At 39.5% G+C, this 27,767-nt stretch overlaps 1 protein-coding gene across 2 annotated transcripts; it reads right to left on the bottom strand.

Annotated features, from left to right (window-relative positions):
• Window positions 1–12: 12 nt before the first annotated feature.
• rc3h1b (ring finger and CCCH-type domains 1b) lies at window positions 13–26,848 on the bottom strand. 2 transcript variants are annotated; one of them, XM_079613684.1, is made up of 19 exons: window positions 26,707–26,848; window positions 24,045–24,496; window positions 23,831–23,951; window positions 20,252–20,491; window positions 18,309–18,484; window positions 17,901–18,101; window positions 17,662–17,794; window positions 16,276–16,507; window positions 15,936–16,175; window positions 13,967–14,163; window positions 11,866–12,290; window positions 10,940–11,095; window positions 8,638–8,784; window positions 8,328–8,541; window positions 7,168–7,258; window positions 6,764–6,854; window positions 6,507–6,674; window positions 6,297–6,391; window positions 13–4,025 (listed from the first exon to the last, which is right to left on the bottom strand). In XM_079613684.1, exons 2-19 carry the CDS (start codon window positions 24,273–24,275, stop codon window positions 3,863–3,865), a joined length of 3,321 nt encoding a protein of 1,106 aa, XP_079469810.1. In that variant the 5' UTR covers window positions 24,276–24,496; window positions 26,707–26,848; the 3' UTR covers window positions 13–3,862. The 2 variants fall into 2 exon arrangements, with proteins under 2 accessions (XP_079469810.1, XP_079469811.1); XM_079613685.1 differs by having other exon boundaries at window positions 19–4,025; window positions 7,168–7,255.
• Window positions 26,849–27,767: the final 919 nt, after the last annotated feature.

Genomic DNA, 27,767 nt, shown 5'->3' with positions numbered 1-27,767 from the left:
ACACACATCTTTATAGCAGTGTTACCAATATTGTTTATTCCATCCCTCTCATTTAGAATCGTTGTACACAAGTTACATTTTCTTCTCAATATCACAGGTTCTGTTAAATTATTTTTTTATTTAAATCTTGTCCTCTAATATCCAGTTTCACCTCCCTCTCCTTTTAAACAAACAAAAAGCAGATTGTATTATACAAAAATGCAAACCAATTTTCACACAGTGAATTCTTTTACAAAGTCATAAAATGGCGTAATAATGGCTACATCCACATTGGAGTAAGATGGTTCTAAACATTCCTTAATGGAGTATAATATATATTTATATATAAAACCTTTCCTTGTTGAAATTGAGCCTGTACCTTAATTTAAGAGATTTTACAAGACAACTTGGAAGTAATCATAAAAAAGCCATTACATTTCCCAAAAAGTTAGGAATAAAACAAAACGACAAAGAATAAAGACAGCCATAACAGTGTTATAAGGTTCAAAATGAGTTAATTTGCATTTCATTTAAATGAATTCAACAGGTCTGTTCAAAACAGACACAATCCAGGCAGAGAAATGAATATCATCCATTAGGAACAGACCCATTCTCAAAGAAAATCACATTATTCTGCAATTTCTTACTTGAGGAAAAAGAACCTCATGCACAAAACCGTAAATGAGCCTGACTGAGTCGTTTCCCATAAGTTGCAATGTGTGGATGGTTGACAATTTGTAAAACAAACAAAAAAAATATCCACGCCCGAAGTAATACGCTCAGTGAGATCACTGATCATTAGGGGGAGGGGGGGGTCCTACAGCACCCAAGCAAGTGCTAAATATTAAATACAAGATAGCACATTCCCATACAATCCAAAGATTCAGAGAGAAGCAGCATCACTGGAGAATGCTTACCGTCGTACAGCTTTTGGGCACTCAGTGAAAGCCAAACAAATCTCAACACACCTGCCAAACGCTGTCGTAGCAGCGATTAGCATTGCGAAACAGAATGCTCGTCTTGCTAGCGCTTGCGCCTGACAAAGAGCTAAGAAAACCCAATGCTAACCGAACCGGTGACAGGAGCGTGTTAGCCAAGCTCCTCAAAGTTGTATGGGAAACCGCTGGAAGGAGGAAAATAAACAAATCCTCACCTCTGTATAAAAGCCTTGCCATTGAACTATTCTTAGTCACGTTCACACGCCTCTATAGAGGAGACGTCGAGATACGCCGCTGGATTTAAACACCTCCTGCTCACTTTTTAAGCAGTGTTTTTAAGCAAAATTCCTAAAAATTTGAGGTGGCACATATTTGTGAGCAATATCTAGAAAGTTAAGTACCATCTCTGGGCGAATCTCATGAAACCTGACGAGAACATGCCTGGGACATATTTCATCTCAAAATCATCATTTAATTTTTCAATAAAATCAAGTACAATTCTCCGTGCGTTTTGAATTTGTGGAGGTAGATGTGCTTAATTGTCATGAAAATGCCACAAACAAAACAAAAAACACGTTTTCTTTATCTAAATTGTGGGGTGAAATGTGACATGGCATGTTCTTGTGAGTTTCACTTTAATAATTGTGCTACAACAAAGGTGGAAAGATCTATCCTGACGTCAGATTCACCAGAAAGGAAACAAGCGGCTCAGCGGAGAAACCGTAAGCTAACGCTACGCGGCGCCTTTCAGCCTTAACTAGTTCATGAGATCTTCAACGGCATGAAATAGAATCACTAAGAGAATTCAGCTTCCTTGTCGAGGAGAGAGGGGAGGTAACAAATTGAGCATGAGACAGACGACATTCTGGAGAACTTGCCCAGCGAGTGCGATACGCTAAAACCTCGACGGTAAGGTTGATGTCATCCCGGCGCACCTCGACGAGTGCTTGAAAAAGGCTGCGTGTGCTCTTTCACGAGCAAGAACATCAAACGATGACCGCGACTACGAGTCATCGTAATAAGAGAAATCAACTATCACCACGGGTATAGCACAAAAAAAACACAAAAGATTACACGTTAAGAGGTTGCACCCAAAATTGGAGCTGTATATCATAGTCGGTCTCAAGAGACTAGAACAAAAATGTCACACGTGAAGAATGTCATCACTATAGGAAGACTTCAGACTTCAAATACTCTTGTTCTCTTCATTTACAGGGGCCTGGTTTGGAAACGGTCGCTGTGTAAAAAACACGTTTCAGCCGAAGCGGGTCGATGAAGGGATAAACTCGACGGGCCTCGATTCATGCAACACTCGAGTCGCATTCAATTCTGCTCGTCTCTACAGAAATTCATAATCGTCTCTAATCGTCTAGAGTCGATTCCAAACTAATTTCGAGTTTATAAAGAGAAAGAGGAAACTTAAAAGACATTAAATAGCTCATCTATAATGAACATCTGTCTGGATTTTTATTTAAAGGGATAGTTAATCCAAAAAAGAAAATTGTCAGAATGTACCTCACGTTTTTCCAAACCTGCATTTACTGACATTATTCTGTGGAACGCAAAAGATGATACTCTGAAAAACTGTTTTTGTCCATTCGTTTAAATTTTTGATATCTTATACAGGTTTGGAGCGGCGTTAAGGCGAGTCGACGACAACAGAATGTATCATTGGTTTAACTATCCCTTAAACAAAGTTCTCACCAAAGCAAATTTTGAAAAACTTTTATCAGTGTGTCAAAACTCGTTCAGCGCTACGGGACCCGGCGTTGTTGAAACTACGCACCCTGGTGTATTTCTCTGCAGCAATTTAGTGGCGAGACCCGAATATGCAAACTCGACCAGGAGAGCCAAATATGCAACTTCACAGAAGTTAAGGAAAAATTGATGAAATTATTTCCTAATAGGCTGTAATCTTACGAAGACTGTGGCACTGGGAGAAACAAAAATCATCCTGACCACAGAGCTCTGAAGAACACAAGGGAAGTGAAGTGTTGCACCTCCTCGACTAAAAAGCACACACTCATGGAAAACATGGAAAAAAGTGCTCGTTTTTTAAAGACATCTGCTTGCGTTCTATAAAACAGAACGCTTTAGACGCGTGTCGCCACACATTTACAAATTCCTTAACAGTTATATAGCCAAACCATAAATTAAATGAAACCTGACAACTGATCATATATATATATAAAGATATTTCTCTCTCCCTCCCGTCCCCCTTGTGTCATCCAGAGCCCAATCGAACTGCCTTACAGCGATATACTGCCACGGTCGAGCGTCATGTGAGGAGACCCGTGTTAACGGTCCATAAAAATGGATTCATAAAAGGTTCTCCATGCTACTTTAAACCTGGTGAGTCAGATCATATTCAAGGCTGCAGAGACCCAGGGAGAGTTGGAACGTTTCGACAGAGTCCCGACCGCACCGTCGCAAATCAGCGACTTGCCCCGATGCTACGAAGAGTGCGCTCATTTCTCGTTTGGATTCCACTAGTTTGCGTCGTCCTTGTCTGTGCTAGCTTTTGGGTTTGACTGTCCTTTCTTGATATACTGGGAACACAACAAAGTAAGCATTATTCAGATGCCCTGGTTTCCAGGCGATGAGAAGTCATTAAAACAAAAAGCTCATTCACAGAACAAAAAGAAAGAAAATTTATATCACGGCAGATACTGCTCATTTTCTAAATAAAACAACAGAGAAGTTTGTGTCGTGCATGCATGTAGCAGCATGCAGGTGTGTGCGTGTGTGTGTGGGAGTGTGTGTCACTCATATCAGCTCCATCTGATTATTAAAAACGCATCTTGCAAAAACTCTTGAAACTGGTTGAATTAGTCAAGAGACAAATTTCAAAGATCTCCGAGGAGGAATATCGACCTCTGGAGAGGTTGTCTGCGTACATGTGTGTGTGTGTGTGTGTGTGTGTGTGTAGGTGTGTGAATACACTCTTAAGAGCAAGAGTGAACGACCCCGTTCTTTTGAAGGTCTGAGCTGCTCGCCGCTTGGTCAGCGGAGCAGAGGGAGAGAGACGACGTCTTATTGGCCAGCGAGAGCATAGATCCACCCATACTGCTGGCTGGCTTCATGCCACTGGATCCATTAGACACCTCGCTGGTGGAGAGAAGGGGAACAGACAAAAGAGAGAATAAGTGTATTTGTGGAAACATTATTCAGACACGCCTAACAAACAACAACAGAGGCTGTTTTCGGTCTTTGCTGATGGTAGCTCAAGGGAATACACTGCTGAGCCAAACAAGTAACAATGTCAAGGTAACCGTGCAGGATGGAGACAGTTCAAACTAGGGCTGGATTTTGATAATCGATTAATCTATTATTTGTTCATAGCTTAAGTCACAACTGAGTACATCTGAGTAAAATGAACTGCTCATGAATAACACAGAACTTGTTAACATGATTATACAGTGCGTCTCACATTACATGATGTGGCAGACAATTAGCTGTCCAGTGACGCTCGGTTCATACAGTGCGGGTTTGCAGAGAATTCATTCATAAGTCCTGAAGATGTGCAGGTGTCCGTTCAGTAAAAGAATGCGGTTGTCAGTCACGCTCATAAAAAAACAACTCAAAAATAATGCTGCATGTATGCAACTGTATTAAGCGATGTTGCCATACTAGCAATTAGCATCTGCTCTATGGAGTCCTGTTCAGGTAGAAACATAACTTGGGATTGGGTTTGAACATAAACAGTGCAACGTATCAACACATTCCACGTCATTAAGTTGACATTGTTTCAACCCTAATTTTAAGTCTATATAATGTCTAGGGTTGTCAGTTAACGCGTTGTTAACGCCGTTAACGCAAACCTATTTTAACGGCATTATGACACACGATAGATGCTTTTTTTTTAGATACAAACCATTATTTAATTATATTTCAGCATAAACATGCACCGCTAGAAAGCTAATCAACATAATCTAGCTAACATTTATCATTTATTTAAAGCTAAAATGTTGCACAAATATTATTTAACAAGCAAAGTATTTATCATTTAGCTTTAAATATCATTAAAAAAATAATGTCAGAAAGATAACAGTTCTGCTGTTGTTCATAAATACCAGTAATTATAGTACAATAAGGATGTTGTCATTTTGCGGGAAATCAGCGCCCAATGGCCCTCATTTATCAATCTTGCGTCGAAACGGGCGTATATGTTGGCGTAAGATTATGCTTACACTCCTCTCACCGCCTGATTTATGAAGCTGTGCGTACCTTTGAAATTCAGGTGTACGCAATACCTGCCCTTGATAAATGCCGCGGCTGAAAACGATCGTCATTAGATTAACACGCCCCTATATATTCACGTGTCCGCCTCCACACGCCCTCATTTTACGCCATGGACACGCGGAAGACGGCAAAGAGGAGAAACTTCTCCGGTGGAAATCCAGTTTAAATCGCTGGTTGGTTGAGCAAATTACCTATCACAATGCATTATTTTACAGCACGCGTTTTGAAACTATTAGCGTGGAATTTCGCATGACGTCACATGTAATGGGGTGTACAATAGTGATGATGATGTGAATAATTGCACAATTTGTAATATTCTTCTTATTAGTATTATGATTTTGATTATTAATGACGCTTATTGTTATTTAGAAGAAGAATATCTTTGTTATTATTATTATTATTTAAAAGAAGAAGAATGTCATTTTAATTATTTTGTCAGTCTGAATTATTTGTTGGTCATTGAAAGCCTTTCATTACTGAACCCAGTCCGTGCGCACCTGCCGGGCTTAACTCACAAAAATAAACACTGAAGTTTATAATTTCTATGTTGTTGTTTTTTACAGTGGGTCATAATATATCATATCTTTAGTTTGTCAGTGCGTTTTGTGGTGTTAGGAATTGTTTTTCTGCGCATTTCACCACTAACTCAAAACGTGCGTACATGACATGTACACCACCTCCTGAGCTGGCGTAGGATTTGAGCGTGCCGTACGCCAACGTCCATATTGATAAATCGCAAAGTCACCGTGGTTTTGGGTGTACGCTGGAAATTTGGTGTACGCACTTTTCATAAATGAGGGCCAATGTGTAGTGAGCCAGGGTCCTTACCAGTTCCCGAATTAGTGCTCTGGTTGATATCAGTACTTATATCATAAGAGAATGTACACATTACGATTACGATACCCCACATTATCACGGTTGGAGCACAAGCTGCACCAAACAAACTGAAAAATTCTGGTTTCAAAGTGTATGTCGACAAACTTTAATAATAAACGCTGCAAAAGATGTGAACACAACGGTCACACACGTCTGTCTACTGCATGCTTACGTAGAAAAACAGAAAAGTAGTGTAGTGGAATGAAAAAACACTGAGTAAACGGCTCCTTAAATAGCTAGTAAACAAGTTTCCTCACTCACCCCAGAGCTAAAGAGAGTTCTTCCAGCTGGGCTTTATGGTCAGGCTGCCCGTTCTCAGTGGCCTTCAGCTTGTACTCATGGGCCACCTGGTTCTCCTTCAATCATAAAAACAAGTTCACTGAGCTCATACACGAACGAATGAGGACTTCAACAAAAAAATAACTGATACCATACATGTCCTGTTTCACTAACAGTGGCTGTTTGACTCACAATGGCAATTTCTCGGGTTCTCTTTCCGATCTCTCGCTCGACGTGATGAAGCTCCAGGTTGAGTTGCTCACTGGACACAGTGCCACCTGGAGACCACTTCACCCCGGCCGCGGGCTGAGACGCCAGCGCGCACGCCTCCCTCTGCAGGAGCATGGAGTTACTGGCAGCCTGAGCGCACATGCCAGATATTCGCATTAATGACCATAGGACAGTTTTTACCTGCGAGTCGTGAATTTAGACGGAAATTTCATACACACCTCCATCCCGCGGGTCTGCTGACTGATCTGTTGGTTGACTTGCTGGAGCTCAATCTTGAGCTGCTCGCGGTCAGGGGCAGACATGGGCAGACTGGCAATAACATGGAAAAAACAATGCTCAAAAATTAAATCATTAAATGATTAAGTATCGGCACAGTTTATTTTTTTGACGAAAGTTCATCATGTTATTTTAGAACGTTTTACTGGACTTAAATGGCATATAATTTAAGCCAACAAAAATAATTGCATTTGCCAATAATGTGCAAAACAGCAACAACAAAAAAAGACATATGTAACAGGCCAAACTTCAAATTTAAAAACATTATTAGTGCATTGTTAATATCTTGTTTTTCAATTAAAAACATCTAGTATTGCCATGATGCATCTTTTCAGTGTAAAAGTACCGTTCGCTGAAGTGTCCCTGAGAGTTGATGCTCTGGTGCTGAGGGTACGACGTGCCGCCCCATCCGCTGTGGCTTCCATACGGATAGTCTGCTGAGAGGAAAACAAACGTTACCAAAAGTAAAACTACAACTGCTGAACGAGAAAGTCTACAGGGAGCGGTCACATGATCACATCAGTATTCATTGTTAATAGGTCTAGCGTTGTATAAAGTCACGTTCAAAGCGATCTGCTTTCTGTTGGACATTGCAGAGAATCTGGGTGACAAAACTTCTGCCAGGCACAATTTCTGATCGTTTGGATTCCTACTGAAATGTCTACGGAGAACATGACTCCACTTTAAATCAATAGTGTACACTGAGATTCAGGTTACATTCTTGAACCAATACGATAATTACATTTTGAAATACTCTTTAGGTGAATCAAATTCTGATCATTCTTGAAGACTGGAAGAACATCACTCCTGCTTTATGGTTAGGAAATAAATATTGTTTTTGTATTCAAATCTGTTTACTTTTTTTTTTTTTACGTTTTAACTTTTTTTTAGTTAACAGTGCTGGAACTTCTGAACACTTTCACTAAGGCAGACCATACTGAAATACTCCAATAGTATTCCATGAACAAAATATGAGGAGCTTTTAAATTAATTGGTCAAAACAAAATCACAAATGTATGGAAACTTGTTTCCGCCATGGAATAAAAAAATTAAAAAAAAAGGGTAATTGTGACTTATTACAATATATTACAACTTGATAATATCTTGAGTCACAATTGTGAGTTATAAACTCAAAATTGCGACATAACTCGGAATTTTGAGAAAAAAATTGTAATTTCCCCCCACCCCAGAATTGGACTTTACAACTCGTAATTGCGAGATTATATCTCACAAAAAATCAGACCTATGAGTTTATATTCCGCAATTCTGCCATTATAACTTAATTGCGGAGTAATTGCGCAAATAATTGCGACTTTATATCATGCAATTGTGAGAAAAAAGGTCAGAATTGCGAGATAAAAAGTCGCAATTTTCTTTTATTAAATTCCGTGGTGGAAGCTTCCATTCAAATGTACTGAAAAGTACTAAGAATTGTTAATGGCTCCTTTCCATCGACCAGAAAACTTTCCATCCCTTTTTATGACTATTATAAAGATCTCCAGTCACCTGTCATGTGTTTGGAGCCCGAGACCTGTGAGGACGCCATGGCCTGTACAGGCCCAGTGGTCTGGTAACCCGTTTTAGAGGTACGTGAAATGGCACCAAAAGGAGACACTGTGGGCAGAGGACCAAAGGGAATGATGGGATCGTCGTCTTTGGCTTCCGCGGAGCGCCGCTGGGTGTCCAGAGGAGGTTCACGCAGACCTTTTCCCTCTGCATTCTGTTATAGGAGTACAGGAAGGAAACAACAAATAAGACACATTACTCTAGTCTCAGTTGATGTGTGGAAACACAAAGTGTGATGTAGATCACTTGCCATCATCTCCACAGCATTACTGACATCTTTTGGTTTAGCATCCTTAGAGCCAATGTATGATCCTATGGTGTCACATGACCACGGGGAATACTGCCCAGCATAGTCCGGCTCCCGACTTCCAAATGTTTTAGAGCCGTCCTCCAAATACTGCAGACATTCAGAATTGATGTTAAGCATTATATTAAGAGCATAAGAGCAATGTTAAAGCTGCAGTCCGGCACTTTTTTGTGTTTAAAAATATCAAAAAAGACATTTTTGAAAAAAAACGTAACCAGCCAGTGTTCAAAACGATCTGCTTGCCTTACCTCGATTCAAAACGGTAAGCTTGTAATAATGATTTTAATTCCAGTGGTACTGGTGGATTTCCGCGGGAATTTCGAGCATGTCTTTGCGTCATTACGTCACTTCTGTACACATAGAGAAGGAGTCCCCGGCTAGCGTGTGTGGAATGGATGATGGTGGAGATTTAGCTTAGCACTTGGTATGGCGGATCCCGATCGTTTAAAGCGACAATCACCAGTGACAACTGGAGATTCACCAGTTGTAAAACACAAAGACTTCGGACTTCAGATTGGCTACAGAAAAAATATATTTTTCACGTTTTGACGTGATATAAGCAATCGTTAGATTTGATCAGCATGGTACCCTACTGCAATGCTTCCCCCCACCCCCCGAATTTGGTCAGAACAAAAGTGAATGTTACTTACTTGTTCAGATGACATTTTCCGATGAAAATTCTAATGTTGACACTTTCAAAAAGTATACTCTGAGATTGCTGATGACAGTACAATATCCACAGCGACGCGGCAGCCTCAATACATTGTGTTCATCCGCGCTGTTTCATGCCGATTTACTACCCACGCACAGTTAATAATTCCGCGAATAACTGCAATTGCAGATTTCGAACAGAGATGGCGACAAAGAGGAAAAACGACGGACTGCAGCTTTAAAGGGTTAGTTCACCCAAAAATGAAAATAATGTCATTAATGACTCACCCTCATGTCGTTCTAAGCCCGTAAGACCTCCGTTCATCTTCGGAACACAGTTTAAGATATTTTAGATTTAGTCCGAGAGCTTTCTGTCCGTCCATTGAAACTGTATATACAGTATACTGTCCATGTCCATAAAGGTAATAAAAAGATCATCAAAGTAGTCCATGTGACATCAGTGGGTTAGTTAGAAGTTTTTGAAGCATCGAAAATACTTTTTGGTCCAAAAATAACACAAAATAAGACTTTATTCAGCATTGTATTCTCTCCCGGGTCTGTTGTGAATCTGCGTTCACGACTCCGCAGTGACGCTGCTGACGGAAGACGCTGATGACGTGTTATCTGGTGCGCCCGAGCTTCGTTTACAGTCTGAGGGAGACGCACGCTATATTCAAGCTATTCTACATTGTTTGCGTGGATATCATTTTTTTAATGGTGCGTAAATGTGCATGTCGCGGATGAGACACTTTTACAGCGTGCGTTTCCCTCAGACTGTAAACGAAGCACGGGCGCACCAGAAATACACGTCATCAGCGTCTTACGCCATCAGCGTAACTGTGAAGGATTGACAACAGACCCGGGAGAGAATACAATGCTGAATAAAGTCTTATTTTGTGTTATTTTTGGACCAAAAAGTATTTTCGATGCTTCAAAAACTTCTAACTAACCCACTGATGTCACATGGACTACTTTGATGATCTTTTTATTACCTTTATGGACATGGACAGTATACTGTATATACAGTTTCAATGGAGGGACAGAAAGCTCTCTAAATCTAAAATATCTTAAACTGTGTTCCGAAGATGAACGGAGGTCTTACGGGCTTAGAACGACATGAGGGTGAGTCATTAATGACATTATTTTCATTTTTGGGTGAACTAACCCTTTAAGCATTATATTATGGAGGAACTTTTTAATCTCACAATTCTTTATTTTTATTACTGCGAGTTTATATCTAGCAACTCTGTTTTTTTGTTACGTAATAAAATAAAATAAAAGTAATTGTGAGTAAAAATGTACAAGTTCTCACAATTCTGACTTTTTTCCAACAAAGAGTTTCTTTCAAAATTCAGACTTTTCTTGTCAGAATTACAATCGCAAGTTAACATGTTTCAATTCCGACTTTTTTCTCACAATCGAGCTCATATTTCAGAATTGTCAGATATAAACTCCAAGTCAGAATTGTGAGATAAAAAGTTGCAATGATATTTTAGATTTTTTTTATTCCGAGGAGAAAATAAGCTTCAAGGTTATATTCATGATCCATGATATAACTGCAAGCAAGCATTGTGGGATCTGGTTCAGGACTCACCTCCTGAGGGTAGTCGTTGGGGAACGGGTGTGTAGGAGTGGGGGAGGCAGCGAAGGGGGGAGGGGAGATGACTTTTCTCTCCTCCAGCTGGACAAGCAGCTCCTTGCGCCTGCGATGCAAGTCATCCAGACTGGGCTGAGAGCGGCTGTATGGATCCTGCCGAGGGTAAACATATAAACAACTGAACTGACTCGAGGTGCTTAAGGAAATCAGGGCAACAAGTACTCAAGTTGAGTGATTTGGTATAAAAACGTACTAAAAATGGGCCGAAATTAAAAGTTGTATCTCTAAAATAACTTTAGACAACAAATTACAGAACCACTTGAAAAAGATTCACTAACACATTAGTTAATATGTTTTGTGAAGTATTTGAATGTTTTTAGCGTGCTATTATTCATTCATTACATGTTGTCAAATTGACAACTAATAAAAGTCTCATTAACCTAAAATATCCATCACAGGAATTATTTCTGGTTCATTTAGAATTAGACAGAATGAAAAACTTTTCGATTTGGTTAAAAGGAAGTTCAAGAGGGTGTCATAAATCCTATTGACTGACTCAAACCGGTTCGTAAGCATTATATGTCAATGAATCAGATATTGTGGTTTGAGCTGCATTCTTCGTGAGGTGATATGATATCATTTGCGGCCATTTTGGTCATGGCCCAAAGCCCTGCTTCATCTCAAACTAACATGACAGCAACATGCAACGAAAGTGCTACATGTGTATAAATCATTCTCTGCATACTGCTGTCATGTTAGTTTTAGATAAAGCAAAGCTCTAGGCACAAATATGTGCATGTGTGTGCGTCTACATAATCATGTTCATTTACCCATTTCTACAACTTTATTTGAAACGTTATGTGCATATCAAGCAAGTAAACTATTGTTTAGCATGCAAAAACTTTAAGAAGAACACAACTCACTCTCATGTGGGACCTCATTTGGCCGTGGTGCGGTCCAGCAGGATAGTACCCGTCCGGTGGGTATCGGTCTCTGGATGAGGTCTCCTGGGGGTGGTACAGAGAACCTGCAGCTCCTGATGAAGGTGGAGGCATAGCAGTCGGGGGAACGTCCAAGGGAACCGGGCTCATCCTGACCAAGTCGTCTCTGGCGGGGGCAAACGGAGGTGGGGGTGCGGGATAGTGTCCGTGCCTGCGACTGTAATGGGGGGGCGGCCCATAGGTGTGGGCTGAGAAGGGGGGACCAGAGTGGTGGCCCTGATATTGGCTTTCTGGGCCGTAACCTGGGTAGGGCTCTGTGTAAGGTGGCACAGCAGACTCGCCCGGGGGAGGCGGGTTACGGATGTAGCGGGGAGACACGTACTGTGGTTGGTAAGGGTAGGGGTTGCCTGAAAGAAAAGATAGGTTATGAGCATTATGAAAAATCTAAATGCCTATTCACACTAAGACAAGTGTTCATTCACAAATTTCATGCGATACACGTTTTAATTTGAATGAACAGCTGTTAATGCAATTGTTCAGACCAACACAAGCATTTGCATGCCGTCAATTTCACAGAGAGGCGTTTTAATCTCTCCTCCATCGCACTGCGAAGAATAGTGGCCAAACTACAATATTTGCATTTGACAACATGAACAGATCCACTGCCATTACATAAAACTTTGACTTGGCGCTCACGAACAGTTTCAGAGGAAGAATCCTGAAGCGGCTCTCTTGACTGTGTATTCTTGAATTCAGTCATGTTTGATAAACACCACAGGAAATAGAAAAAACTGAACGGCTGGTTGAAAACATGTAAATAGTGTTTGACAAGCATGTGTCCTAAAACGGAGCGCATTGTGTAAACGGGTATTTCTGCCATTTTTTACGCATTGGTCTGCGCAAGGCAAGGCAAGTCAAGGCAAGTTTATTTATATAGCACATTTCATACACAAGGGTAATTAAGTGCTTTACATAAAAAGAATCATAAAATAAATCACAACAAGTGCACAGACAAATCGCATGCGAAATCGTACCAAATTTTTGTGCCGAACATTCGTGTTGGGCCTTTAGAAGAAATTAGATGCATTTCTAGTCACAAATTGTACAATAAATTGGTAACATATCAGTTATTAGCCAATATATTTTTTTATATATTATATTGGCCGACGTTAGACATTTAATTGTTCGTCATTTCTGCTATTTTTTTTTAAAAGTAATCCTTTTAAAACACTAATTTAATAACCTTGGCAAATCTCTAAATTAATATCTATTATGCATACCGTACATTTTAATGTTGTGATGCTTACATTTACTTGTAGCATTTACAATTGTTGATTTTAGTTTTTAGCAATTCATTTTTTGATCCGTTTATACAAATAAATACATTTGCAATTAACCTGAATATGATGGGCCTAATTCCCTCAACAAACATTTACAGCTATTCATTAAACCCCAAGCTAACAGTCATCAACTTGGACGTCCTGTAAAAAATAATATATATATACAGGTGAAATTGTGCTAAAGTTTATTTATTTCAGTAATTCAACTTAAAAGGTGAAACGAATATATTATATAGACTCATTACATGCAAAGTGAGATATTTCAAGCCTTTATTTGTTATCATTTAGATGATTATGGCTTACAGCTATGAACACCCCAAATTCAAAATTAGAATATTGTGAAAAGGTTTTCATAAGCTGTAAGCCATAATCAAAATGATAACAAATAAAGGCTTGAAATATCTCACTTTGCATGTATTGAGTCTATATAATATATTAGTTTCACCTTTTAAGTTGAATTACTGAAATAACTGAACTTTTGCACCTGTATATTCACTCAGTGCATCATGCCTCTTCTGCATGTTAACATTTTATTTTGATTGGTTGGTCGGCAGTACCCAGAGTTCATCTGTTAAAGTCATACGATCTAGTTAGGACACAGTATCAGATGAAAACTTCTTAACGATTGGCGAAACTCTGGGTGCCAACACTGGCATTAAAGACCTTCGAGAATCTCGGGAGCCAATGAATGACAATTTTCCTAATCTGTTCAGACAACCATCCATATAAGCAAATGCATTCACCTGCTGGGTACTGAGTATCATACTGAGATCCCGAGGCAGGTCTGGCTGGCTCTGGATAGAAGAGCTCGGGCTGTTGTTGCTGATACATCTGTGGCGCACCTCTGGGCACGACTTGCACCTGCTTGGGCATGGGTAAGTGCTCCGCCCTGTGGTGAGGCACAGGGTGGGGTGTCAGGGTCAAGCCGGATTTATCCAAACTGAAGAGAAACAAGAGGCAGAAATGATGGTAACTTATGATGTTCCTGTTAAAGCCAAACCTATTATAGGCCCTATTGGGATTTAAAAAATAATTACCTCTCAAAATAATAATAATAATACACAGGAAGATCAGACGACTATGGCAAAATTGGTATCTATTGTCTTGGCGTGACCCAAGTAATCTATTAAGACCCGTTTCATTAGAATAGGCATGCTGCTCCAAATCTTAACCAGTTTCGTGACTTTTGGTCAAATTGTTCAGAAGTTATAAGCAGAGATGTAGCCTCACATCCATTTTGACATCAAATTAATTCGAGTTTTTTGAGAATGGTTTGACATCAACTTGAATTTTCTTTAATTATTGAGTTGTGTCAACATGGTAGGAAGATGATCGGAGACAATCGGAGCATAGAAGGAGTTCGAAAGTAGTTCTTTTTGAAAATTCTGAATGTTGGAAAAAAATGTTCATGATAGAAAATGACATCATTGGGTGCAATCGAAACATCTTGAGCCAAGGGTTGAGCGAAAACATGAGTTAAAGACTCCAAAATTGCTATGGTTAAAGGGGTTATAGACTGAGAATTCAAATGTTCCTTGATCCTTTGACAGTTAAAGAGTTCGTTATACTATAAAAATATCCTGTAAGTTTCAAAACTCAAAATTTTCTTGATATTCCAAAAACTGCTTTAATTGAAACCAAGGCCAGCAAACGACAGAATCTAAAAAGTGGAGACTTGTGACGTCACAGGGCAGCGAAAGACGCCATTGCAGAAGAATATCAATGCCTACGTCTACGTCACTGCGTCTTTGGCCCACTGGAGCGTTAGTGAACACAGTGACATGAGAACAAGAAAAGATCGACACAGGATCAATACCATTACCTTCCAAACGATCATAATGCACAATGTTTTTTGTTTTTTTTTCCAACAACGTGAATGATTCAGCAGTGCATTATTTGTTTGTATATGGTGTAGGCCTATTTCACTGTGGATTATTTGGTAAATTTCATAAAAATAATGTCAGCTAATCACAGCAGTGGGCGTTTACACTGAAGTCTTACACAGACACGCCCCTTAAAACAGAGCATTCAAATCAGAGGCTAAAATCAGGCTCGGAAAAATTCCTTTTATTTCCAAATTATCAAAATTTTTGATGTAAAAAAATCATACTAATAACATTATAAAGGCACCCCAGGAAACATAAAATAATAAAATAATCCAGTCTATGACCCCTTTAATGTTCTCTACCAGTGTGCCAAATGCCACAACTTTTTACCATACGGTTATTTGGGCTGCCATAGACTCAAGAGCAGCAGCAGCAAGAGTAAGATGAAGAGGAAAAAGCAGAGGAGAAAAACGACGAATGGATACAACCTTCAGTGCTTGGCCCATAATAAAACAATTAATAAATGTTTTTATATGCACACATTTTTTCCTATGTTTTTTAAAACTAAACTTCTGCTGTGCAGCACTTGGTTTGCAAAAAAAAAAAAAAGCTAAAACAATGTAAAATATTTAAAAGAACTGTTAATGCCTTAATTTCATTGCCACCATTTTTTTTATCATAAATACAGAAATTAAAACAAAACAAAAAATTTCTGGGGGAAAAATATATATTTTAAATGAAATTGTTAAAGTTTTAAGAATTCAATTAATTAGACATGCTTTTTGATTATTAACATAACATGGGTCGAAAGAATTCAGATACTAAAGTCATGACAGGAAAGCAAGGAACAAGAAGTCAAACAAGGTTGACGAAATCAAATGCTTACGAGTCAGGTGGCGACCCAGGAGCACTGTGGCTGGAGCCATCCATCTTGGGCTTGAGTAAGAGCTCATACGTGGAGGGGTCTGTGCCTCTGGGGATGAGCTGGGGAAGAGGCGTCCCAGGACCAGCTACGATGCCGTTGGTGAGGGCCTTTCGCCCAGGCTCCAGCGGGATCACCTCCTCAGGCAGCAGGCCAGGGGTGCAGGGCACTCGCGCAGCAAGACGTTTGTTCATTTTACGGTACCTGTAACGCAAAAACAACAAAAGAGATTCTCATTATAATGTATGTTGTTTTTTTCCCTTTTTTTTTTACCTGACATGCAAGATGTTACAACGTCACTCACTTTTCCAGCTCCTCCTGAGAATGAGCGAATGTGCAGCTGGCTCCTCTGGGACAGCCCCCTTTCTGCTTCATGTCTCTGCACATGTATGTCTTGTATTTGCTGTGCTGGGGAGGCTGCTGCGTGTCAGCGCCCTTCTTGCTGTGGTTCTGGATGAAGTCCACTAGGCCGTGCACCACCGTCTTTACCGCCACCAGCCCCTTCTCCAGCTGCTCCCAGGTGGGAGGAGGAGCATCTGAATGAAGATGAATCAAAGCAAAAATAAATCACAGAACAGAGCAAGCATGCATCATACCGCTCAGCTCTAATTCACTGGAATTCAATGTCTTAGTACAACACAGTGTATATCAAAGTGTGTGGCGCACCTGCCAGGAGTGCATGTACTGCAGAAAAAGAAAAGAAAACTAAAAAACTAAAACAGCTGTGGCAAAGGCATTAGAGTGCGTGAATGGTGGTTGGCTCTCTGCCTAATAAAGCGACTGCATAAAAAAACAAATTGTTCTTCTTCAAACCGTTGACTTAGCAAGATTTTTATCAAGATTTAAAGTCGTGTTAATTTTGACAGCAAATTTTGATTTAGCTTTAGTCATAGTCTTTTGACTTAAATTCCATTTAGTTATAGTCATCTGAATTCTTTTAGTTTTAGTCAACGAAACACAATAAGACTTTAGTCGAATATAATCTAACGTGTTTAGTTCAATTGTAATGCATTCATTTAAAATCTCTCTAAAATGTCCAAACTCATTATATACTCCATGAGAAAACATTAACCTGTTATCATGAATGATTTTAAAGTTGGAACATGCAATACAGACACACAATTAATGCTGTGACATATCAAATAAATATCTTAAGTTCAAATTAAATCCTAAAGCAGAATAGGGTCTTTTGTCAATTAATGATATATGCATTCTTTATAACAACTTTCATACATCATTCTTTATTCTTTCAAGCAGACATATTTATCTGTATAAATTAAATAGAATTAATCCTTATTAAATCTATTAAAGAGCAGGGAATGCTTTACTTTTTCTTTGGCTGTTTGATTAATATTAAGGGCACAGACGGCATTAGGTTTATTACGCACTTTAAGACTGAATGTGTGGATCCAAATGCACATCCGATATTCTCACAACGGTTCACGTTCTAAAATGACATAAACGACTGCGTGAATACGCTCCAAAACTGATATTTACACATAAAGTTTATATCATGTCATTTAAAACTGTTTCGTTATAGTCTCGTTTTCGTCATTGAAAAAATGTCGTTGATGAAAATTATTCCTCAATTAACGCTGATTTAAAGGGTGTGACATAAAAATTGAGAACCACTGGTTTAACACAAATATGCTCAGTCCATCATAATGGGTTTGTCTGTCTTTTAGCAAACCTGGACTGGGGTCGATGTTAGCGAGCAGCTCGAGGTGAGGTCTTAGCCGGTTGAGATTGGCGGGGTCCCCCGTCCTCTGCAGTGCGATGGTCAGCTCCTGCACGCTCTGAGCAAAAGACGCTGGGGTCTGCAGCTGAAAGAGAAGCACATTCATCCGTTATTCTGAGACATAATACTATTTCTGGTATTTGAAAGGATGCAGGAAATTCTCGAGCCGTGCAGGCAGATGGGCGCCATACCTTGTCAATGATGGACTGCATGTGTGACTTATGAGACTGATCTCCATACAGCAGAGAGGACCACTGATCAGGGGCGATGCGGAGCCCTCCCTCCATTGCGATTTGAACGATTTGAGAGTCGTGTTCCCGCCGAAGTGCCTCGTACGTGCGGAACTCCTCTTTCAACTGCATTAGCGATGAATCCTCATCTCTCTTGGTCACCTACGATTCACAAGAGACTCAACTGAAACCTCTGAGCTGCAGCTGCTAATGTTATTGCAAATAAGCGGTTATGGTAATGAAGGCACAGAAACTAATCTAATTAACTCCCATCAGATCTGAATTACAAAAGAAAAACTACAGACAAAAACTCGTAAGATGCATGGAGACAGCTCGGGTGAGATCAGGTGCAAAATAAAGGACAACTACCTTGAAGCAGGAGGCACGGTAGAGGAGCTGAACTACATGTCCAATACTGGTTTTGGAGGCCTGAGGAAATCTCGGTTCAAGTCTCTGAACCACAAAGAGGACCAGAACCTTCCTAGACAGAGCGGATCCATCTTCCAAAGCCAACAGCACCAGCTTTAGTGCCTCCTCCTGCATGGCTGTTGATAAAAAAAAAAAAAAAAAAGGGCAGACATAAGACACTAGAGCTCTACAAATAGGTTAAAGAACCAATTAAGGCCTGTTCACACCAGGACAAATATTCACTGTGAAAATCTGTCGAGATAAGCAACTTAATTTTTTAACTATTATTACATCTGTCTAGAGACTGACATGGACAATTTTTGTTTTGTTTTGTTTTGCAGAGAGGTGTTCTAATTAGTGCTGGGTATCGATTCAAATTTCAAGAATCGATTCGATTCCGATTCTCAAGATCTTGAATCGATTATCATTATTCGATTCGATTCGATCCGATCTGATCCAATCTTATATTTTTAAAATCAAAAGTTTTAACTGTTCATGAACAATCAAGTGTTTGTATTAAATAACATTCACAAACATACATTAATGTTGTAAAAATGTATTGTTCACTCAATGTATTGATGTTAGATAAGGCATTAATGTTAATGAATGGTGTCTTAATGTAGTGTTACCAACTAAACAGGAGATAAAACGTGTTTTATTTGACTTAATTGACTGTCCTTTTATTTAATCCAAAACTGCGTTCATATTTAAAAGGCCTTTTAAACTAGATACAACGAACCGCACACGATACCACTTTAGGGGCCGTTCACATATCGCGTTTTATGCGCGTGCAAATTCAGTGAGAAGCACTTCAATGCATCTCAACAGGTCATGTGACAAAAACAAGCCTGTTACGGCCTTTCCGTAACAACATGGAAAGCTCGGCCGAACAGCTGATCATAGCTGTACAGGGCGGCTTTTTATTTCTCATCTCAATGAATATATCTAGTAGTAAAGCTAATGCAAGGGCTAGAAATCTATTAATTATTTGATGATACTTCCTCGTCGTCATCATGGAGAGCGCAGTTTGCACGAGTTTGCACCGCTTTCTCCTCTCAACAAGCGCGTGCTTTCCCTTTGCGTCTGCCGTTGCTATGCAACCATGAACAGAGGCGCGCCTGGAAAACGAATTTGCACGCGTAAAAAACGCGCTATGTGAACGATTCATTCCTCCTTTCTTGTCAACAAGTGGATTCAGAGAAACCGCATTAGCAGCGCCGCCGGTCGCCGTGTCTCAGTGTGTTTATGGGGAAAATGTAGGCCTGTTATTAAATCGATCCTCTGAGTTACGGATCGATCTTTAGAAATTAATATGAAAATCGATTTAGAATTGGTGAATCGATTTTTTCAACACAGCACTAGTTCTAATCTCTTTTCCATCACTCCGTGACGAAACTGACCAATAAGATCCATGCTTTTGATCCCGTTCCATAAAGATTTGACTTGATGGTGCTCACGATCATTCATTGATAAGCGACAATGAATAGACCCTTTTCACAGACTGTGTTTACACAGTTATTAACATCAGAAATCTACCTAAAATAAATTATTTAAAATGTACATTTATAACTCTATACTTTGTGTTCTATTACCTGGGCATGGAAACACAACAGCTACGGTACTAACAGCAAAATTTGACCTTGTTCTCTCTTCTGACCGTCGTAATCAATCTCTCAATATATTTTTACTCTTTTTGTAAAGCCATATTTGTTGTTGTTTTCCAGTCACTACTACAGACGTATACCCAACTATGAGGAAGAATTCATAATGACTCCTTTGCTCTCTATTCTTGTACTCATCAGATGTTTTTTTTTAATGCACCGGATTATACAGACAAATCAAATCAAAATTTCCGTGGCAAACATTTGTGTTAGTGTGAATAGGTTTTTAAAGTGTCATCTTACCGGGGCCCAGGAACTGGCAGCCTCTGGCTCTCACGGCAGCCCACAGGTTGGAGGAGAGCTGCTGGGGGTTTTGGTGCTGCAGAATGAGCTCCGTAACTGTTCTTTCGCCCAGAGAGCGGGCCGCCCGCATGGCCCTGACCCGTCCTTCCTCTTCCACCAGCTGACAGTGCACCAGCGTCACCAGCTTCCTCTGCATGGGGCGGCTCAGCATGCTCTGAGCAGCATTACTCAACCCCACTCCTAAAATATGATTAAAAAAAAAAATGATTTGGTCATTCCCATTATACTGGCTCAAAGTTGGCATTAAATGAAAATTCACCCTATCTGCTTTCTATAAATGGATGGTGATTGTTATTTATGTAACTTAGGTTACATTGCGACTTTAAAGTATTGATGCACCATAAATTTGGCAACCAAAAAGTATTGTTTTTGAAAATAAAAAAAATTCTGGTTTTCCCAAAATGGTTTTGTAGGGCCAAAATCATTGACTAAAAAAGTGACATTTAATGTCAGCATCTATATGTTACATGTATAAGCTACAACAGGTAAACATGTCATCACTATGTTTAACCAATATTGACTTTTAAATTTAAAGATCAATCTTTTATGACGATTCACATTGCACGAATTTTACTTGCTGACAAGTTTTGCAAAATCGCCGACAAATGCCGGAAATCGGAGGCAAATCGGTGCCCGTTCACGCGAGTGACAATCACGCAGTGTGAATTATCAAAGGCACGATCTGAGATAATCACTGATGATCTAAAGTTTCTAAACTATTAAACATTATCTAAATATGTGACATATTTGGCATGCTAAATATCTGGACCTGTCAGCGATTCAAAATCCAGCTGTGTGAAATATGTTCTGACTGAAAACTACATCGCCCATGACCTGCGGCCAATGAGAGAGCAAGATACAGGGCGGCGGCATGTTCTGGGAGGAGTTATAGACCACAATATCAGTATCTTAATAGATTTATTTACAATTATATCAAGCAGAAACAAAGCACAAACATTTGATTAAAAAGCCGCAAGAGCAGCACATTGCAAAATTATCGATTTACCTCCAACTTTCTTTGCAGAACACACAACCCTTGCTCCCCGCGTCTCCCCAACCATTTCCTCCACCACCTCTATTTCTCCTTTCCAGCGCACAGACGATTTGGATCGCAAGCTTCTTGCGGTCTATAATTTTTAATAACAATCCCGGTCTCAAGCACGTGTGATCTAGCGTTATTTCCTTAACACTTCTCGCGTTTGGTTGCGAAACATAGTTTGCGGACCAGTTGTCGATTCTTCCTATTGTAAAGGCATGCTATGTGTAACCCCCTGTCTCCGATCCACCGGGCAGTGTGCACACAGCAGCAACTGAATGCTACCCAGATAAGTGGTGCAGTGTGAAAAGAACAGTGATCTGATGAGTTTGAAAATAGTGCATTAGTCTATGCGGTTTACTGTTGATGCGGTTTACTGTCTTTTTCTCCCCAGATTGTCAACTAGTGCTGTGTTGAAAAAATCGATTCACCAATTCTAAATCGATTTTCATATTAATTTCTAAAGATCGATCCGTAACTCAGAGGATCGATTTAATAACAGGCCTACATTTTCCCCATAAACACACTGAGACACGGCGACTGAATCCACTTGTTGACAAGAAAGGAGGAATGAATCGTTCACATAGCGCGTTTTTTACGCGTGCAAATTCGTTTTCCAGGCGCGCCTCTGTTCATGGTTGCATAGCAACGGCAGACGCAAAGGGAAAGCACGCGCTTGTTGAGAGGAGAAAGCGGTGCAAACTCGTGCAAACTGCGCTCTCCATGATGACGAGGAAGTATCATCAAATAATTAATTGATTTCTAGCCCTTGCATTAGCTTTACTACTAGATATATTCATTGAGATGAGAAATAAAAAGCCGCCCTGTACAGCTATGATCAGCTGTTCGGCCGAGCTTTCCATGTTGTTACGGAAAGGCCGTAACAGGCTTGTTTTTGTCACATGACCTGTTGAGATGCATTGAAGTGCTTCTCACTGAATTTGCACGCGCATAAAACGCGATATGTGAACGGCCCTAAAGTGGTATCGTGTGCGGTTCGTTGTATCTAGTTTAAAAGGCCTTTTAAATATGAACGCAGTTTTGGATTAAATAAAAGGACAGTCAATTAAGTCAAATAAAACACGTTTTATCTCCTGTTTAGTTGGTAACACTACATTAAGACACCATTCATTAACATTAATGCCTTATCTAACATCAATACATTGAGTGAACAATACATTTTTACAACATTAATGTATGTTTGTGAATGTTATTTAATACAAACACTTGATTGTTCATGAACAGTTAAAACTTTTGATTTTAAAAATATAAGATCGGATCAGATCGGATCGAATCGAATCGAATAATGATAATCGATTCAAGATCTTGAGAATCGGAATCGAATCGATTCTTGAAATTTGAATCGATACCCAGCACTATTGTCAACTAGGGGTGTAACGGTACACAAAAATCACGGTTCGGTACGTACCTCGGTTTTAAAGTCACGGTTCGGTTTATTTTCGGTACAGTAAGGGAAAGAAATGCAAACATTAAACTGCAGGTTGTTTATTACTATAAACTTTTTTTTAACAGTTTGTTTACACTTTTTTAAACACTTTTTAATAAAATAAAATATAATAACATATATATAAAATAAAAAAAGAATAAGAAATAAAATACTGCTGCAAAGTTCTCCACTAAATAAAATACTCTCAGTCTCAAACCAATATCACATAATAAAATATAATGAAAAATATAAATAAATAACTATGATTACAGTGCAGCATTACCAATCCCAGCTTGTAGGCCTGCTCATATTTAAAAATTAAGGCTGGGAATCGATAAAAAAATGAACTAATTAATTGCACAATTTACTGTTATAAATTGCAATTCCACAAATATATATAACTATACCAGCTCAGCAAATAGAAGTGTAGCCTACTACTGAGAAATTTCACCTTATTTGAGCGGACTTTGCTTTTCCAGTGCGTGATCGGTACATGATTGGAGTGTTTGGGCCGTTAACGACAGAGCAGAACGCGCAGCGCAAACACGGACTCGAACATTGAGCAGAGAGCGCAGCGGGCCGACACACACACACACACACACACACACACACACACACACACACACACACACACACACACACACACACACACACACGGAACGGAGAGTGCGGCGGCGCACGCAGAGCGGAAAAGCTTTTTTTCGCCCTGCAGTCTATTTCATTGGTTTAGGTTACAGTGACGACGGGTAAAACACTGGTAAAACTTTAGAATCAGCTGCAGGGCGGGATTTGCGCTGAACGCGGAGACTTCCGCCACTTAATATGTTCGTGTGGAAACACGAAAATGTACCTATGTTCCGCACACAAAATATTGCATTCAGTCATTCGGTACACACGTGCACCGAACCGAAAGCCCTGTACCGAAACGGTTCGGTACGAATACACGTACCGTTACACCCCTATTGTCAACTAAATGAAAACATATATTTTAGTGCACTTAACTACTTTAAAGACCATATGAGAGCCTGTCAGGTACCTCGTGCACTGCTGAGGGGTTTGAGGTAGAGGGCCAGCTCCTCAACGCACTGCCGAGCCTCATCATAATGCTTGGTGTCCTCTGGGCACGCAATGAGCGCCACAGGTTGCTGTTTGGGCACCTGAAACAAAAAGATAAATGAAATGAAGCACACAGTGAGAGATCTGAAAGACTGCGATCACGCCGCTTGGTAAATGCGGCCGAAATGCCTCACCTGACCCCCAACCAGCTGCAGCAGGGCCGAGTTGACGGGCAGCTGCTCGATGTCGGTGTTGATGGCCGTCTGGTCAAAGGGACAGGCCTTGCGATGAAGCTTGTTGAGGCACATCTTGCAAACAGTGTGGCCGCAACCCAGACTGATGGGCCGACGCACCGTCTCCTCGAACGTCTGGGTGCATATGGGGCACAGTAAAAACTCTGTCCATTGTGGGGCTTGTACAGGCATTGTAGCGAGGTTGTTCTACATGTAAACAAGGGTGGGGGCGCTTCTCCTGGGTGTGCGTGCAGGTGTACGTGTGGTTGGGTGTGTCATTTAACAAAAAGGAAATAATAGATGGGGGGGGGAAATGAAAGATTCCACTGGAATCAAAAAATCTTCTGAACACAGGAGTTCTTAAATAAGTTCACACGTCCCGGGTGATCATCACATGGTGTGAAACCTGAAACCTGGAACAAAAAGAGATGCCGCTGATGAATAATCTGACAAATATGGAAATTAGGAAACAATATAGCCTATTTACAGTCATGATTAAACAACATTAACCAACACAGTTATGCAGTTAAAATACAGTAACCGACTGGCTTATTAAATATCAACCACGTCTGGCAGCTGTTGCTACCCAAACAAAGGAGAAAACTAAAAACAAGTCTAGTTTAAACATTTATTATAAGAATACATTCTTTAAAAAGTTTTTTTCTAGTTTCTGAAAATTGTGTCAAGGAATATTACATTGAGCGACTATTACGGCAAGACGCCACAGGCAAAACCATTGTTTTTCCATGCTATTTTACTTCCATTACTTTCAGACTAATGGAAATAAAACATCCAAAATACACATTTAAGTGTTCATTACACTTTATCTAATTGAATCTGTAGACTTTTAAATTACAATAGCTATCTTTAAAAGCTGTTTGTTCAAAATTAGTTTTTCTAATGCACCGAGTCATTTACATACACCAAACTTTAAAGGGATGGTTCACCCAAAAATGAAAATTGTAACCATATACTCACCCTGAAGTTGTTTCAAACCTGTAGAGTTTCTTTCTTCTGTTGAACACAAAAGAAGATATTTTAAAGAATGTTTGTAACCAGACGGTTGACGGCACCCATTGACTTCCAAAGTAGGAAAAAAATAAACAACTATGGAAGTCAATGGGTGCCGTCAACCGTCTGGTTACAAACATTCTTTAAAATATCTTCTTTTGTGTTCAACAGAAGAAAGAAACTCTACAGGTTTGGAACAACTTGAGGGTGAGTAAATGATGACAACATTTTCATTTTTGGTTGAACTATCCCTTTACAGTTTTTTCTATCTATATTCTGAAGGTTTTTACAGAGGGGGTTATTCATATATCATTTGCTAGATTTACATAACATTTTATTCACTGAAAACATGGTGGAAATGGAAATGTATTTTTGTCTGACATATATAAAATTGTGATAAAAGAGAGATGAAATCCAAAATTCTCTCAGTAAAAACATTTAAATCTAATATGACAACAAAACGAACTATACTTTATCGCATGTTCAGATTTGTGTGCTGGAAATGTATGCAAATAAGTGCATTTTTAATTACATAACGCAGCATGCTTAAACATAACACTAAAAAAAACAAAAAGTATTAGTAATAGGAAAAAAGTGATATTAAAGTACTGTGATTTATCGCTTGGTACCGTATGGTGACATCTATTAGTTAAAATTAGACTATTCACTTGTGGTGTACACAGGCTACCCTCAGCTAACTCGTCTGTCAATACACTTAACTTCATAACAGTTAGTAGCCTAATTCTGAACGTATAAACGTTACATGAACTCGTTTGATAGACACGCATTCAAATTAACCCCATTTGCCTGCCACAAATTAATCCAAATTGATTAACAGATTAATATTGTGTTCTCCAATCTCCACTGTCCTGTCCATCTCAATTAGCTATCAAGCTAACACAATGTTCGCTGGCTCTTGTGTCTATCTGGGCTGAATACGCTAGCAGCAAATACGCCCTCTTTTAATTCCTAACAGGGATTGTAACGTTACGCATAGAAAAAGAATTAAACAGACTCAAATTTGTGCTGGTGTGAGATTGAGAGATTATAAACGCGACATATACGATCTGTTTATGCTAAACCTCAAGATATCCCGCGATTATGTAACGTTAACACAGCAACCGCTGAACCTGACCAAAACACTGGATTAATCCAGCCAACTGTCAAACCACTGCAGCGGAATCATGACATGTGCTAAGCATAGATGCAAATACATGATCACGTGGATTACTGTAAACAGCTATTTTTGTAAACGGAGGCCCGTGTAAACACAGCTTTCAGTTTAGCAACATACGCTAATGAGCTAACGTTACACTGGCTAACGAAATTGCTATTTCAATCGAATACGCCGCTTAAATAAAATTTGCTGGCAAAGACAACGCCAAAAACTAAATGTTGCACGGACGAACCACCGATTAAGCCCCCGTGCTGACCGAAAAATAGCTCAAGCCGAAGCTACACAAGGCTAGCCGGGCGGCTAAATGCTGCAATCGTGCTATCCGATTAGCCGTTAGCCAGCCGTGTGCGGTCCACACCCAGAAACTAACACATAATACACGCAAAAGCCGCTGCTCTGCATCCCACAGGCGCAAGACAACAAATGCACACTCACTCGCTCATTCTTTACTGAGTATCAGCTATCTTCATCTTTTCTTAAGAAAACGCTTGGTTATTTCCTCGGTCGCCATGTCGACCGTTATAACGGGTTGCCGAAGTAGTTCGGGAGTTCCTCGCGCACAACTACCAGCAGAGGCAGCGCTCGAGCTCACCGAGGCGGAGAAGAACCGGGGAGTAGCGGCGGGGCGCCCCCTGTGGCCGAGCAGCGCGCTGAATACACCACAACACTCCACACACACACACACACACACACACACACACACACACACACACACACACAAAATAAAAACATGCCTGGGCAAATCGTATCTATCACATAAAACCGTAAGTATGGCATACAATTAATAATTATAAGAAAGGTCAAAATTGATATACTACGTCATAACTATGAAAAGTCATATTTATTAGAAAAAGACACAATTTATGACAGACGAAATTATTGCATACTAAACTCATATTTATCCGATAAAAAAGTTGAATCACACAAGTATTAGATGAAAAGTCGAAATACTAACATACAAAGACATAGTTATGACAGCCTAAATGTCATTATTCGACCATGAAAATTTAAATGATGACATAGAAAGTCATTATGAGATGAAAGTCATATTTATTAGATAAAAAGACATAAGTCATAATTATGGCATCAAAGTCAATTGTCAACGTGGAAACGCGAAATAATGTCTACAATTGTGAAATTACAACATGAAAGGTTGCAATAACAAACCAAATCACAATTATGACTTTTAATATCTCTTAACTATGACTTTTTTAAATTACTTTTAAAAAATAAAAGTCAAAATTTGGACATGAAGAGTCATAATTAATGACAGACTAAGTCTTTATTATGACATAAACTCTATTTATGAGATATAAATAAAATGTTGAAATTGACCCAAAAAATATTTTTTATATCATAAATTTAGCTTTTTTTCCCTTATGTGAAAGATATGTACTTCCACATGAATCTGTTGCTTTTTTAGCATAGACAGAGTTCATAATACAGTCAGACTGTGATTATTTCCCTTCTCTCAACTGTCGTCATTCATGTTCACA

The sequence above is a fragment of the Phoxinus phoxinus genome (assembly GCF_949152265.1).
Source record: "Phoxinus phoxinus genome assembly, chromosome: 5".
NCBI lineage: Eukaryota > Metazoa > Chordata > Actinopteri > Cypriniformes > Leuciscidae > Phoxinus > Phoxinus phoxinus.
This window is presented reverse-complemented; position numbering and strand designations above follow the sequence as displayed.